At 37.1% G+C, this 16,447-nt stretch overlaps 1 protein-coding gene across 4 annotated transcripts in view; it reads right to left on the bottom strand.

Moving 5' to 3' along the window:
* Positions 1-16,447, bottom strand: part of LOC115221048 (transient receptor potential cation channel subfamily M member 2-like) — a 706,843-nt gene that overhangs the window by 631,389 nt on the left and 59,007 nt on the right. For 3 of the 4 annotated variants that reach the window (XM_036510357.1, XM_036510358.1, XM_036510359.1), the window contains exons 7-10: positions 15,449-15,494; positions 11,594-11,634; positions 6,426-6,510; positions 3,812-3,989 (exon numbers count right to left, since the gene is read on the bottom strand). In XM_036510357.1, coding sequence (XP_036366250.1) covers positions 3,812-3,989; positions 6,426-6,510; positions 11,594-11,634; positions 15,449-15,494 — 350 coding nt within the window. The remainder of the gene's footprint in view (positions 1-3,811; positions 3,990-6,425; positions 6,511-11,593; positions 11,635-15,448; positions 15,495-16,447) is intronic. The other variant, XM_036510360.1, reaches the window with a different exon arrangement.

Here is a 16,447-nt window from a genome sequence, read left to right as displayed (position 1 = left end):
CCGTACTCTCCTGATTTGGTACCAACAGATTTCCACGTCTTTTGGAGTTTCATTCAATAGTGATGCAGAAATGAGAGCTTGGTTGGATCAATGTTTCGAATCGAAATCGGGTAATTTCTACCAAGGAGGTATTGAAAATCTTGTTGAAAGTTGGAAAGAAGTTGCAAATAACAAGAGTGAATACATTATTGATTAATTAGGTGTAATTTTTTATTAAACCTTTTAAAAAATTTTAATTTTAAAAAATGGCGGGAACTTAGTTGCCAACCCAATATAAACAACAAAGTGATTGAAATGAAAACTGGCAAAGGATTCAAACAAAGAGACACTATATCACTCAAATTATTCACATCTGTATTAGAAAAGGTTTTTCAAAACTTATATTGGTCAGAAATTGAATATAAATGGTTATATGCTAAATCATTTCAAATTCACTGATGATATTGTATTAGTTTCCAGAAGCATTAAAGTAACAACAGAAATGCTGAGAAATCCTCAGAAGAAAGCAAAAAACGTGGACTCAGAATTAATATTAGTAAAACGAAGATCATCTCTAACCATCTAATCACAGCTGAAGTGTAGTAATAGATGATGAAATAGTAAGACATGTGAATCAATAAACTTATGTTGGACAAATACTGATAAACATTTTTAAATATTGAACAATTGGGATGAGCGTCCTTTGGTAAATTGAATCGCATCGTGAGTAGTAACGTGTCCATGTGTGTAAAAAAAGATCTTCAACTAGTGTGTGCTACTGGGCTAACCACAAGAACATTGGAAATAAATTTATATCAACACAAAGACCCATGGAAAGGAGAATGCTGAAGGCTAACAATATGGATAAGTGAACAAACAATAGGATAAGAGCTACAACATGATTAACGGGTGTCATCTGGGAAATAAAAACTCTGAAACGCCTGTTGTACTCTTTCGCTCCAACTTTCTCTCACTCTTTCTTCCTGTTTCTTGTCCCCGACTTCCTACGCAACCGCTGAGCCTGGATGCGCATTTACTCATCCATCGATGCTCTCGGTGTCGGGAGTTGACCTGCTTTTTCTTCTGCGGGTCTTACGAATAGCAAAGGACTACGTTTCGGACTTCTCCCACTACAGGACGATGACCGCTTCGCTCAACAAACAAACAAAGAAACAGCAGCAGCACAAGCGGCAGAAACAACAATAATAGTAACTATATCATCAACAACAACATCAGCAGCATGAACAAGATTGATGATAACAACAGTAACATAAACAACCACATTGAAAACAACAGCAATAACAAAAAGACCAATACATCTGTCAATGGCAACTGTGTAAAAAAACAACAGCAACAACAATAACATAAGGACTCACAACAACGCTTTATCTTTTTTGGGAGCAGTAATCTAGTGGACCGTCCATTCGGTTGAAGATTTGAAAAATAAAGCACAGCAATAACAAAGTGACATTTCGCAACCAGTGAGGATGAAAAAGAAAACCTACCGAGCGACAAAGAATTGTCTGCCAATATGTTTCTCGCAAAGAGAGGAAACTTAAATTTCCTACTCCAGCAGAGACCGAAAGACGCCTGCAAGAACTGTGCCCCCCCCCACCCAATACTACACATATGCAACAGTATGCACTACAGTTGCTGTTATATGTAGCACTGAGCAAGAAGCCAGAAAAATGGTTACTATAGCCTGCACGTTCCAGGCTTTTGTGATGATTCCCGTTACATGAATAAATGGTTGACTCGTATTCGAGTCAAGAACCGATTCACCGTGATCCGGCGAGAGATTTAGGAGGAGCATGGGGAGATGGTGAAGGTGAAGTCCACCTTACAACTCAATAGATATGGAAATCTGATGCAATTCCAGATATTAGTTTCTTCATAGGAAATAAATCTTACTCATGATTTTTCTGTGCCGGGGAATGCGAACAGAAGCCCGTTTATAAAGAAGCGAAAGAAATGAAGTGTTCTAGGTGTGTGTATACGAACCACCTCAAAGCCTTTTGCCCCGTAGAGGAATAAGCACGAATATCTCCGCTGTTATTACCAACTCTTCAAGGTATGAATAAAGCTATTATCTCACATCTGCCTCCTTCGTCCTACTAAGTCCTCTTAAAAGCAAAGACTTCATTGACATCGCACCAAAAAGTCTTTGTCGCAGATAAGAGAAAAAAAAAACTGAATCTGAAGCAAACGGAGAACAGTCCAAATTGAAGGCTCTAAGACATGACTGTAAACAAAATCCGTCACAACACTGATTAAAAAACAAATCAACGCCAACGCCAACATCAACACCTTCATCACAAGGAAACCAATTTTTACAAACACGTTCGCAACCACAAAAAAAAACACGAAAACAAAAAAAAGAAAAAACTGACAAATTGACCAACAGTCACACGCCCAGATACGTACGCCCTTCATCAACGTCAATGTTGTTCAGAAGAGCAACACTAAATTTATTGTTGAAGAAGTAATTGATGACATTAAACAAGTAATTGAAGAAGTAATTGATTTTGTATTCGTGTTGTGACAATTTCGGGCTTTTGCTAACGATGTGCCATACTGTTTCACCTCCCTCACCACACATTCTACGTTTCTCACTGTCGATGGTGCTGTCTATTCTACACTTCACATACTTGGTCCTTAACGCATGTTCTTGAGCTGCAAACATGAGTGCTTCTGTCTCTATTTTCAGGTCAATCCTCCTCATCCACAGCCACCGGTCCTCTGTATCTGTCTTGGCGTTCATATCTCTGGAAACTGACCGTACAGTTTTTCATTCCATGCTTTTTCTTATTCATTTCTTCTTTAAATTTTTCTTTCGTTACACGATTTTTCAGTTTTGATGACACCACCCTCCTACGTATTATTATTATTATTATTATTATTATTATTATTATTATTATTATTATTATTAAGACATCGAGCTGACTGCATAGCGGCATTTGGTCCGTATTTATGTTCTGATTTCAAATTTTGCCGGGGTCGACTTTGCCTTTCATTGTTTCGGGGTGGATTAATTAAATACCAGTGAAACACTGGGCTTGATGTAACAGGCTAGTCCCTTCCCTCAAGATGTCAGGCCTTGTGCCTATTGTGGAAAGGATTGTTATTACTTTTATTATTGCTATTATTATTATCATCTTCTTTCAATTCTGTTTCCATTTCTTGCCGAGTTTCTTCCTGATTCTCAGAGCAGAGAAACGCACTGTATACATTGGTAGGCTATTAAAATAATGACACTGTTTGTCAAGTCACAGCAAGGACCTCAGACAGACAGTACTTTACGCAATATACATCCATTTCCAAGTAATGCCGACTTTTGCAATACACCGAGATTGTTGGGTATTTAAATTTTTTTCAGATATTTTTTGACAACAGGAGTAACCTTTATGTTTGACTCTCATAGCTGCCACATCTTAGCGATATCAATTCTCAGGTCTCCATATTTATCAACTTTTTCTCTTTTTTTTCATGATGATGTGTTGATCTCTTGGCACTGCTACGTTGATTATTAAGCACTCTTGTTTGTCCTTCCTATATCCGACCTTCAGTGCTGTAACACCTTGTCTGTCTGCAAATCAAAGTTCCCCTTATCGTCCATTACCTTTTCTGGTGTATGTTGGTACCAAGCACCCGTAGCCTCATATCCATACTTACGACATTGTAGCCAGTGGAGGCTATGGGCTACTTTGTCATATCTATGCTTGTACTCTTTCTGCGCAAAACTTTCACAAACACTAACAATGTGAGTCACACTTTTGACATAAGCTCTTCCCACATATTCTACACATTATTATTATTAAATAAAACTTTATACCTATGGTTCTTGCAGCTTTGTATAAACCACGCCCAACAGCTTCAGTATGTGGGTTCAACTGAATGTCTTCTCTTCCTCCAATCACAGAAATAAGCAAACTTGGTAAACGAATATTCCATGTAGATTTTATCAAACACATCATAATCTCCATAGAGGCTTGGTGATCCACACGAACAAACTATATGTAGAAAAAAGAAACATTGTATTAATGTAACCTAATGTTTGATAAAATGGAATTTAAAAAAATTGTTACTGATAATTTTGTCTATATTGGCAGTGAACACTTTGTCGTTCCTGTTAACAAGATGCCAAGGCTACATGGCTGGACAGACGGAGAAAATAAGGCATTTTACCACAGTACAGAAAGGAAATGAAGAATGGAATCATCCCACTAGTGTGTTAGGGTCCAACCGATAAAGAATAAAGTCTAACCATTGCTAGATTTTTGGGAGTTGAATGAGCACGTATAATGCTTTTAGGGCGGTGAAATTTTGCGGGACAGGGGCTGACAACAGGGCTGACTACGATCGTCGATGGTAAGTCGGTATATCTACAGCTCTGAGAAATAGTGGTGGTACTATCTGGTGAGGTACAAGAACAGAATATATTTCCTGATCCGGCTGGTATTCGGTTTCAGTGCAGTACCGAAAATCATGGCGAAGGTTCTTAGGACGATCTTGATGACCAAGGTAGCACAGGCCACGAGTTCCTACACATATCGCATTCTGGATAGATTAGAATGTGCAGTTGGTAGAGTAAATTGTGGGTCATTTGAGGTGGTATGAGTTGACTGCAAACCACCGAGGCTATAGGAGGCATTGCGCTGAGGCTCAAACACGAAAGACCCGTGTTTTAGAGAGGAAATGGGATTTGAGATCTGAGCGAGCACATGAGTAGGTTAGAACTGCTCTCAATATGCGGAAAACTGGTAGAGCCTTCTCCTATAACAGGATGGCTCCAAAGGGCATGAAACTACATCAAGAAGCGATCTGAGGAAGTGAAACTGAAAAAATGGGTTAGGAGAGAGTTGCCATGATGCAAGACGTCTTGGAGAGAGTGAAATCAGAGGATCCAGTGAAGGGCACCTCTTCGTCCCAATATTTTGTCATCTCTTTCGGATTCAAAATTCTGAAATCAGCTTTCACTACTTAGTTCTACGTTATCTTTTCCTCAAGAGCCAACCATTTACAATGATCAGCATCTCGTTATACAGCTAGCCTCTTTCATAACCATCATATGGTCATATCAACATAGTCTTCTCCCTCGAACGCATATGATTCCTCTTATGCCTAACTTTTCTCTTAAATACATTTGTACTTTGTTGTTCATATACACAGATTTTTCACATCCAACGGAGTACGTAGGTTTTCACATGTCCACTGCATTTAGAGCCCACATCTTATTACTATGTAGCACTGTTGTTTGTATATAGCCATCATACAATCAGTTTTTCATTCTAATAGGGAAGCATTTTGTTACCAACAGAGGTAAAAACTCCTTGAAATTTCTCCAGCCTGTTTTTATTTTAGTAGCTATAACTTCAGAACAACCTCTCCACTGATGGGTAATAGAAACTATCTTTTTTGTTTAGGGATCTTCTTGAGCATTTCAGAAAATCTATTTCCTATGCACATTTAGAATTTCTTTGCTAGTGTGCATCAACTGCGTATGGAGTCTACTTTCTCTGTTTAACTGTCTGTGATACTACGGCAACTCTTGTGTTTCTATAGTTTGCACTAAGTATACCGCATGGAATTTCTAATAGTATCTCTGTATAGGGTTTGTGTGGCTGTCATAAGCTATTCTTCTGCTGCTAGCTTCTTCTTTGACCTCACCTTTTCAGAGTAAGGAACTCTGTGAAACGTTTTCTGCAGATAAATGAACGCTAAGTAGAGCAGCTTACTCTTACCCAAATACATCTGCAGTCACTTCCCCAAAACATGGATTTTTTAATACTTATCTATTGCACAGAACCGAACTTTATCTCGTCTCGTCTTTTTCTGTAATTGCTTAAGCTGTAGTTGTTCCCATAACTTTCGTGTCCTTGTCCAGCAATTTGATACTCCTGTGATTACCTTTCTATAGCATCTCCTTTATGCATGTAACAATTGTTGTAATGCTGTAATGCCAGTCACTAGGTATACCACTTTCCTGTAAAATCTGATTGACTATACAAGTAACTAAGCCATATTCCACAGTGCCAAGTATTTTAAACCTTATAATAGTAATTGCTAATGGGATTTCGCCTGCTTTAATATTCTTCAGGGCCCTATCTATCATATTGCTACCAGCTAGAATGACTAGTCATTCTGTTGGAAAGATCCTTCTTCCATGTTATCTCCATATATAGTAACCTTAAATGATAGCACTTTCAAGTTATTTTTTACCTCTCAGAATCACTTCTATCCATCCACACACACACACACACACACACACACACACACACCAATATAAAAAATAACAGCCAACTATATAAAAAAAGAAACGATATGTAAAAATATTCACTAAAAGCATGTAAAATGTTGCTGCTATACAAATCCAAGGACAAAATATTCAGCTGATTATTAGATAATTTCTACAAACAACATCAATAAAAAGCAAGCAAAAAGAATACCGTTGCAGTTTTCGGATAATGTTCTACAAAGTTTACTGTACCAAATGCATCACAGGGTTTTGATGGCTCCTCATCTTTAGAATTTCTATCAAAGACAAACAGAAACCAAATGAACTGTTGAAGTAAAGTTGTGATGGGGAAGGTAGAAGAGGCAAAATGACAAAATCAAGAGATAAAGAACAACTCCAATGAAAGATACAAATATCACCGACATAGATACATAAATCCATACACGGAAATAAATAAATAAATTTTAATTTAGTTGAATCAAATAATGATTACTTTTAAATAAACTGAAAAGGAAAAATAAGAAATATGTTGCCGTCAAAATAAATTAAGAAAATGGGTTTCACCATTTCACATCTGAGGTATGATAAGGCCATATTCAGAGACTGGCACGAAGTCACTTACAAATACACACCAAATTCTGACCCATACTGTGCTGTGTCTTCTCTGCCTTTTCTACCGCTACTACAATAGCCTCTGCTGGATGATCTCTGACCACCTTATCCAGGTATCACTGATACACACATCAACACCCTATCTCAACAGGAACACCCTCTCTCCGTTCTCCTCTACTAGAAATCTTATACCTACAACCAATTCCGCATTCCATACTATCAATCATCAAAATGACCGGACATAATACTGGCATTGTCATAAGACTGTCTCCTGCAGTTTTCAAAATTTCTATTGGCTTACCCGAAAGAACATAACGCACAATAACTGAAAGCTGAGCAACATTCTGGTGTTGGATCTACAGAAACAGGGAAATACTTGGCAGTTTTAAAATCTGCAACAATATAATTCTTGATATGTTTTACCATCAACAGAACAATTTCTTCGTAGATGGTAGGTGATAAGTACGACTGCTTACCACTTCCAGTATTGCCAAAGGTTTTCAAGTGACCCATAAGAAATGGATCAAATTGTTCTATAAGTTCCATAATTCTCAGAAAATTTCTCAGCCAACTATCTCTTCACTACCTCTAAATGCCAGACCTCTCTCAACTAGAAATATTGTCACAGTCACTACATGAAAGAATGCAATACTTCAGTCCAGTATTTCTTGTTTCCCTGGACTTGTTCTTCCAACTCCTTGTTAACATGAGATGATCCCTGCATAAAAGATGGGGCTTGACTTTGTTCTTCTGTTTTCAGTTTCTCCTCTGCTTTTCTCACTTCAGTAAAGCCTTCCTTGTTGGAAAGCCTGTCATGTTGACCTTGCAGGAGAGTGCAGTAAAAACAATAAACCTTACCCTCTGATGAGCTGTACAGGGGTCACATCTTTAAAAAAACTGCTCACCATTGTCATGAACGGTATAAAACATTAAATTTTTAAAACAACGATAGTGCCCAGCTAGTTTGCCTTCACTTGGTTTATAATGGTGTCGAGATACTGGGAAGGTGTCAGAGGTATTTTTATTTTAACATATGGCTGATTTTTGCCTGAAAGAACATGGACAAATACTTTTCTCTGACAGAAAATCATATGACTGTGTCTGGATCCCATGATGCTACTTTGCTAAACATGACAGTAGGAGATGAGGATTCTTCACCTTGAATGTTTTGATGTAATACGTTCTTCCTCTTTTCTGCAGATCTACTTAGGAATGCAGCTGGTTCTTCAAAAGGAACGTCTGATACTATTTCTGCATTATTAGCCCCTAGGCTTTCTTTTTTCAAAGAAAATAACAATTCTACACAGTGTTTTGTCTTTTCTAATACAACAGCATTTTTTTCATTTTGTTGTTTGTAAATTTTACTCGTCTGAGATCCAGTCAATTGAATTTTCTGTGGCATTCTTAGATATTTTGTGTGTGAGTATAATATATATCCTGAATAGAAGCAAAAGAAAATAATTTTTAAAAAATGAATAAATAATGCTGGAACTGATGGCAGCAATGTAGACATACTTCATTTAATCCTGCTGCAGGTATATTAAGCCAGTCACTTTATGCATATGTATTACTCCTGTGTCTTTTGTAGATAAATAGAGCAGCTGCCAAAGTTAATAAAAATTGAATAGAAAAATGTTCAAGGATTACAGATTAATGATTTCGTTTCCATAAAATTACTTTCCTTCAAAATTATGCTTCACTTCCATGAAAATGAAAAGGTGCCAGAATGACAGGTATAAGTCACTATCATCTCGGAAATTTTTGCAAAAAGTGGAAATAGTATCGTAATCAACATTAGACGAATTATATTTCTTTTTAAAAACAAAACGAGAATAACATTAACAGCAAATTGTAGTACATCAAAAAAGTTAAATACAGAAACATTTTTCAATATTCAGGTTAATTTTTTTTTTGTAGATTCCCCATTACTGTTGGATTTATTTTAATGAAACCACTGGCGGTGGAATATGAGCTATGACAACAGGTGACTTGCGAACACTTGAAAGAAACGAAGCTAGAATGCTCCGCTGGATGTTAGAGTGTATATGATTTAAGAGGAAAACTATATGATTTAAGAGGCATCAGATGTTGTGAGCAAGAGAAGAGACTGCGCTGGTTTGGTCATGTGTTGCGTGTGGATGAGGACGGTTGCATAAAGAAGAGCTGATCCCTAATTGTGGAGAGAACTTGTGGATGGAATACACGGGGGAAGATGCGACGGGACGAAATGGTGAGAAAGTATCTTCAGACACTGGGCTACACTGAGGAAATATCAAGGGACCGGGAGTTGTGATGATCTGCTGTACTTTAAAAGACGTACCACGCTAAGTAATATCCCGGTCATCCATATACACAGGCATGTGATTTACAGGTTCTAGGGCCATGTAAAATGAACCCGTGCCGGTGGCACGTAAAGTGCACCCAGCACACTCTACAAAGTGGTTGGCGTTAGGAAGGGCATCCAGCCCTAGAAACCATGTAAAAACAGACAATTGGAGTCTGGAGAGCTTCTTGGATGGCCAGCTCCTGTCACACCGTCAAACCATAGCAGCAAGGTGGATGGACGTTAAACAGTGATGATGATGATGATGAGGAGGAGGAGGAGGAGGAGGAAGAGGAAGAGGAGGAGAATGTTTCTCTTACATGCTCCTACATCAAAATTAAATCTTCACAGCAACACATTTTCATTGCAAAATATATCTTTCTCCAATAAAATGTCTTTTGCTTCAATGTTTGCCATCTTTTTCATTTCCAATTGGCTAAATACACTGACTTTCTTTTAAATTTTCCATATATTTTCTTTCTATGATTTACATTTGCTGCGGAACACAAAGACCAGGATTTCTCATATTTTGGATTTCATGTTTTAATTACTGCTTTCGCCCTAACATCTTGGGAAAGAGGGGAAACTGGCATTTATAGAATTTTTAAGTAACAATAAAGCTAGACATTTTGATCTTCATCTCAAACTTCCAAAATGCATGTTCGATTTAACCTTTTGAGACTTCTTCATATTTAATATTATATAAGAAAACACTTCTAACAATATACGTTGTCGTGGTTATAACTCATCATCTATGATGAACTCATTTCAGTTTCTTCACATAAAATTAGATCAAGTCCCCAGCCAGAAAAGTAAAATTTAAAAATCTCTTTCTCTCTCTCTCTCTCTCTCTCTCTCGCTCTCTCCATAAATATAATTAGGATCATTATTAGCAGATGCTGTGGATTTCCTACTGAGTTCACAAACCAGTTTTAACTTTTGCTTAATTCACTTTAATTTGTTCTTTATATAAAAGAGAAACAAATCGGCATCACAAAACCTAACCTCTTTCACTCATAAACATGTGTGTGATTGTTAAAATTATTTATGCCTTTGATGTATTAAGAGTAATGATTGAACAGAAATGATATATTGTTATATCAAACACCAATTAGATTTAACTTTTTTAGTCTTCTGTTGATCTCCATTTTTATGCTTTTCATAAATAATACCGGTGATCTAAGGGAGTAGGATTTGGAAATGTAACAATTTAATATATTCCCAAATTATTATGAGAAAACCCCTGAGATTTTATTTCTCTGTTTCTATCTCTTCACTTCTTTTCTTAAGTGCTAAGCGTTTAAGAAAAAAAGAAAGAAAACGGAAATAAGAAAATCGACTGTATATAATTCCTAAATGTTTTAAAATGAACATAGTCCAACTGGCCTCATGATACTAAGTTATGATGTATTGGGATGCTCAAAGAAAAGCGAAATAACGTTATTTCCAGCTACTAGGACACTCAAAAATGAGGTGGAAAATTGAAATATATAGGAATATTATTTTATGTTCTCTCCTTCGTAAGAAAAAATCTTGTAATAATAAAAAATATAAGCCCTGCGTGGTTCTTTCTCTTTAAAGGAAAACCTTGCCCTCCCTTCTATTTCTAGGTAACTCACTCACTTTCTCGCTCTCTCTCTCTCTCTCTCTCTCTCTCTCTCTCTCTCTCTCTCTACTCAAAATCATCTGTAGGTAGCAGCAACAACAGTTACCTGTCACATTTCCCACGTGTGTTTCGAACGATGAATGCTACACACAAGACAAAAGGAAAGGTACCATGGCGAGATGAAACATATTGGAAATTAATCCTAAGTCATCCTCACGTGATAAGCAGCGTGGAAATACGACAAGAGATCCCACGTTTGCACCCGAGAGAAACACAGAGGGGTGTGCATGTAGTTTGTAAAGGAAATGGTAATCAAGTCTGTATGAAGAACAATCTAACAAGGCGAATAAGCACTGGAGGAGGAAAATTAACAAGAGAAATAAAACAATATCTTTGAAAAACTACTGGAATGAAATCCTAAACATGTAAGAGACTTTCCCTCATTCTATCACTGTCTCTCGCCTTCCGCATCTCTAATCCACTGTTAAAAGTAAAGAAAATAGAAAACCTTACTCTCTCCCTATTTCTTAGTAAACTTTCTTTCTCAACTTCTCTTATTCCGAAAGCAACTTTAGGTAGCAGCACCAACAGTCACCAGTCAAATTTCACATAAGAAAAAATGACTTATATGGAAATCAACAATTAAGAGATTCTTTTAGTTACCTCTCCCGCCCATTGCTTTTAGATATCCACATCTCTAAGCGATGTTTTTGTATACTAATTACTGGAAAAATCTCAACTGATAAAAATGTTTCAATTTACAACATTACCATAACTGAAATCCTAATATATGTGTACATATACGTTATAAAATTTAGAGGCATATTTCTTGAATTACCTTAGTTTAATGTTTTCCTCTATCCATTTCTTATCAGATTTCTGAAAATAAAAGAAAATAATATGAATGTTTGCAGGAATGATGAGATTTCAGCATCTGGCATTAATAACACAGAGTTTCAAATTCTTTAACAAATTATACAGAGAAGACATAACTGAACAGAAATACTATAATAAATAAGTATAACTACAATTATCTGGAAGAGATAATCCAATCCATATTAACACAAGTACACATGAATTTGTTTTTTACTGATTTATAGTTTTTAGCATGGTACACTGGTTTTGACATGGGATTGGAATGAATCAAATCTTCCGGATAGAAACAGAGCCACATGAAGATAAGAGAATTTTATTTCACCAATTTAAACATCTGTCAGGCTGAGAAAGTTATACAATACACCTAATGCATATTTAAAAAATAGAGACTAAAATGAAAGGAAGGAAAGAACAGATGCTAAAGATAAATGATCTTGTTGTTTAATATATTTAATATTTTTGTAGCCTCCATCAATTGAAAGATCTATTCATTGGTGAAACCTTCAAAGTAAATTCCACCGCCAACGTTGGTATCCTATCAAAAACAAATTTCCAAAAGCACGCAGTAGTATCTTTCTTATCGCACTCACAGTTGCACTGCCCTTCAGAATTGTTAGAGTAGTCGTAGGATGTGGTTGTGCTGTGCAAGTTTATATACTGAGGTAAAAGGTAAATGATTTTCCTGGCCAAACACTTTTTAAACTTATAATAAATATTCATTGAGCAAGCTGTTGATATGCATATGAGGCATTTTATATTAATTTTATTTTTCTACTGAATGATATAAACACTTCTGCTAATGATAAATTTATGAACGAATTTTCTGTTTAGCTGCTTATTGTTTGTCGTCTTCTTTAAAATGCCTCGCACTTTTGTGAATAAGGCAGACAACTTCTGCAACATTTGAGGTGAGGTGACCTTTGCATCGCAGAAGCGCCGTATTACTGCTCTGGTTAGAAAGATATATCACCTATGTTTTGGATGCAAGATTGGCGACCAGGATAAGAAGTGGGCTCCTCACATGTGTTGCAACACTTGTGCTACTAGTCTTCACCAATGGTTGAACAGGAAAAGGAAAGGAATATATTTTATTGTACGAATGACGTGGCGGGAGCCAACAGACAATACAGGCAATTGTTATTTCTGCATGGTACTTCCAGTGAAAAAGGGCTTTTCAAAAAAGTGTCCCATGAATATCGAAATATTCCATTAGGTATGCGCCAGGTTCCACGTGGAAAATGCCTATCTGTTCCTGATGCACCAACTTCCATATTCTTCGAGTCAGATGAAGAAGGGGGTGAAGAGGAAGCAGAAGAGGATAACAGTGCTGGATTGCAGAATGACCAAAATTTTGATGAAACACACTCCCCTAGATCACATCTCATAGCAAAACGGGAATTCTATGGCCTTGACAAGGATCTATGACTACCTGAGAATAGGGCAGAGCTGCTAGGCTCTCGTCTTCAACAGTGAAATCTCCGAATAGCTGATGTAAACTTTCAAAATTTCATGACCGTCAGCAACAGTTCAGCAATTTTTTCATAATGGAAGGTGATTTATTGGCCTGAAAAAATATTAATGGTCTGATGGAAGCACTTGATACTGAATACGAACCCAGTCACTGAAGGCTGTTCATGGATTCATGAAAAATTTGCCTGAAAGCTCTCTTGTTGCATAATGGCAATAGTAAACCTTCAGTTCATGTGGGCTATGAATCATATATGAAAAAAACATATGAGAATATAAAGCTTATGCTGCAATGCATAAAATATAGTGAACATCAATGGCAGCTCTGTGATGACTTAAAGGTTGTTGCTTTTGTGATGGGCTCTCAGGACGGATACACCAAGTTCTGTTACTTTCTGTGTGAATGGGATAGCTGCGCAAGAGGTTCGCACTGTATCAGGAGAGACTGGTCACCTCGTCAAACGTTGAAACTTGGGATGAAAAATGTTCAACTTCCACCTCTCACTGAGCCAAGCAAAATTTTTCTCCCATCACTACACATAAAAGTGGGGCTCATGAAAAAATTTGTAAAAGCTATGGACAAATCTGGTCAAGGATTCAAGTATTTAACATCAGAATTCCCACCCTCACTGAGCAATGCTATGATAAAAGAGGGAGTCTTCATTGGTCCTCAGTGCTGAGAGCTTCTTAAAGAACTAATGGAAAACCTCGCCAAGGCTTACAAGAATATGAGATGTAACATGTCATGTTAAATCCACGTTTGGAGACACATTTGGACGTTTTTCTAGCGGGCTGTGGGGCAGTTAGTGACGAACATGGTTGACAGTTTTACCAAGATATTTCAACTATGGACACAGCGGTACCAGGGCAAATGGAGCAAAACGATGCTTGCTGGACATTATTCTTCAGCCCTCTATAAGCGTCAAGCAAAAAGGCAGGGAGTAGATACGGACTAGAGCATTAAACATAATGACAAAATCTGTACGTTATAATAAAATAATAAAATATTATATGTCATGTGTCTTTCAACCTATAGCTAATATGCATTTTTCAAGGTCATATTTGGATTCAGGACATGAAAATACGTAAGAATTAACTAATCTCACTTAAGAAGCACACGACTTTTCAAAAGATGACGACCAGTGTTAATAGCTCTCGTGTGTGTGTGTGTGTGTGTGTGTGTGTGTGCGTGCGTGTGTGTGTGTGTGTGTGTGTGTGTGTGCGTGTGTGTGTGTGTATGTGTGTGAGCGTAAGGCTTATCTCAGGATCTTGAACTTCAGAGATGTGATTAAAAGCTTGGACACCATGGAAGAAATTTTAGAGAACCAGTATCACTTGTGATATGCAGTTCTCCAAAAGACATACCACTTCAGTGGTGCTCTTGTAAAGTTGTGTATGTATATTTATGTTTAACTCGGCCCTTCACCCAATTTCAATTCTCTTCAAGTCATCCACCACCTCCATCAACTCCCTAACACCAGTTCTTACTTGATAGCACTTTTCTTTCTATCCAGAATAAATTCACTATTTATCCATCCTTCATCATTTAATGTTGTTCTTTCCACCCACACTTTCATTCATCACTCCCACCCACCCCACTATGCCATCAAATTATCTCGCCGCCGCCACCACCACTACACCTGTCACCCTCTCCTTTCTCTTCGCCGCTCATTCCTCAGCCTACTCAACAGCATGTCATCTCTCTTGTCTTTTTTACTGTGCCATCTTTGTTTTTCCTGTTGTTCTGTATTATAAGATATCTCCTGCTCCCCACGCATTTGTACCAATCTTTTAGCTTCAATGTCCTTTTTGGCACCTCGTAACCCCTATCGTCCATCATTTTCCTTCTCCACTCGTTCATCTCTCTCCTGTATAACAACGAACTTGTTCTGCTCAAACCCTTTTCGCTCATACTTTACTGCTTTCTACTCCTAATTCTGCATAAAATTATCCTACCTCGGGATGCATAGTCGTTCGAGCTACATGATGACCTTTCTAGTGTCCCGCCGTACTAAAATGAAGACTACTACACTGGCCATAATAATACAAAAAAGTAGAAGGCTTCTCTAAATATATGGAATATAGTTTCTGGAACTACCAGTAACAGATAAAGTAGACAACTCTACTTATTGGAAAAATAGTAGCTGGCTCTACCAGAATGAAGAATAATAGTTTGGCCCTCCAGTATAAAAGATTGCACCAATGTGAGAAAATATATAAGAATATTCATAAAAAGGATATACAGTATTCTTTTTATACATATCCATTGATGAAAATTTCAACAAACCATTCATCACAATTCAGGCAAATAGAACAAAAGAAAAGTATTTTAAAATTTAAAAAGACTTACTTTACTTTTGTTGGTAAAACCATCTACGGCAGGTTTGTTTGAGAGTCTGCAAATTGAATAAATGAGAAAATTCCAGATTAGTAAAGTGAATTTGTCATGATGAGTCTAGAATCGAATGATTCACTCTTTATCTTTTAACTGAGAATGGGGAATATAAGTGATATGGAAGGATTCTGACCACCTCAAGTGACTAAAAGTGCACTGACATATTTCTTTAAAATCAACAACTGTCGAGTTGACAGCAGCAATTAACTGTGAACAGTTTATAGAGGGGAATTAGCCTCAAGCAGCAGTAATAGTAGTGTGTCACGTAAATACTTTCTCCCCTCTACCCAAATTCGTTAAATGTTTTTATCCAGCACCAGGATTTAAAAGTGGTGACGAGATATTCGAAGCTTTGGTTAAAATGTTTCGGTATGGAACCAGAGAAAAAAATCGTTAACATGGAGGACTTATTGACCTGTGTGGTGCAGTTGCACCAGCAACAACAGCTGCAACAGCGATTACAACAGCAACAACAAAACCAGCATTTGCTGGAGTTAATATGGAAGCAGTCTGAAAATACTTCAGGTTTATACTCGCTAGACAGTGTAGCAAACGCCATTGGAGAGTTCAGTTATAATCCAGAAAAAAGGAACTACGTTCTCTGCATGTTTTTGAAGATACGTAGAAAGTTTCAAAGAAGAATGTAAAAGTTGTTCTGACAAGAAAAAAGTACGACTACTTTTAAGAAAGTTATTGCCTACCAAACATGAAAATTATAGTAACTATATTATGCCCAAGAAACCAAGTGAGATTTGTTTCGATGAAACAATTATTTATAGAAACTTATCAATGAAACAAGTTCCCTGTGTTCCCTCGCTGGCAGTGTTTAAATTTGATAAAAAAAATGAAGCTTTCGTCACCTATGGGGGAAAATTTGAGCTGATGCATTTTGGAAGAAATTCCTCACTAAAACAACCATACTCTCTTCCTTCAGGGGAACCGCTCACAGCCTCT

The sequence above is a fragment of the Octopus sinensis genome, linkage group LG17 (assembly GCF_006345805.1).
Source record: "Octopus sinensis linkage group LG17, ASM634580v1, whole genome shotgun sequence".
In the NCBI taxonomy this organism is placed as follows: domain Eukaryota; kingdom Metazoa; phylum Mollusca; class Cephalopoda; order Octopoda; family Octopodidae; genus Octopus; species Octopus sinensis.
This window is presented reverse-complemented; position numbering and strand designations above follow the sequence as displayed.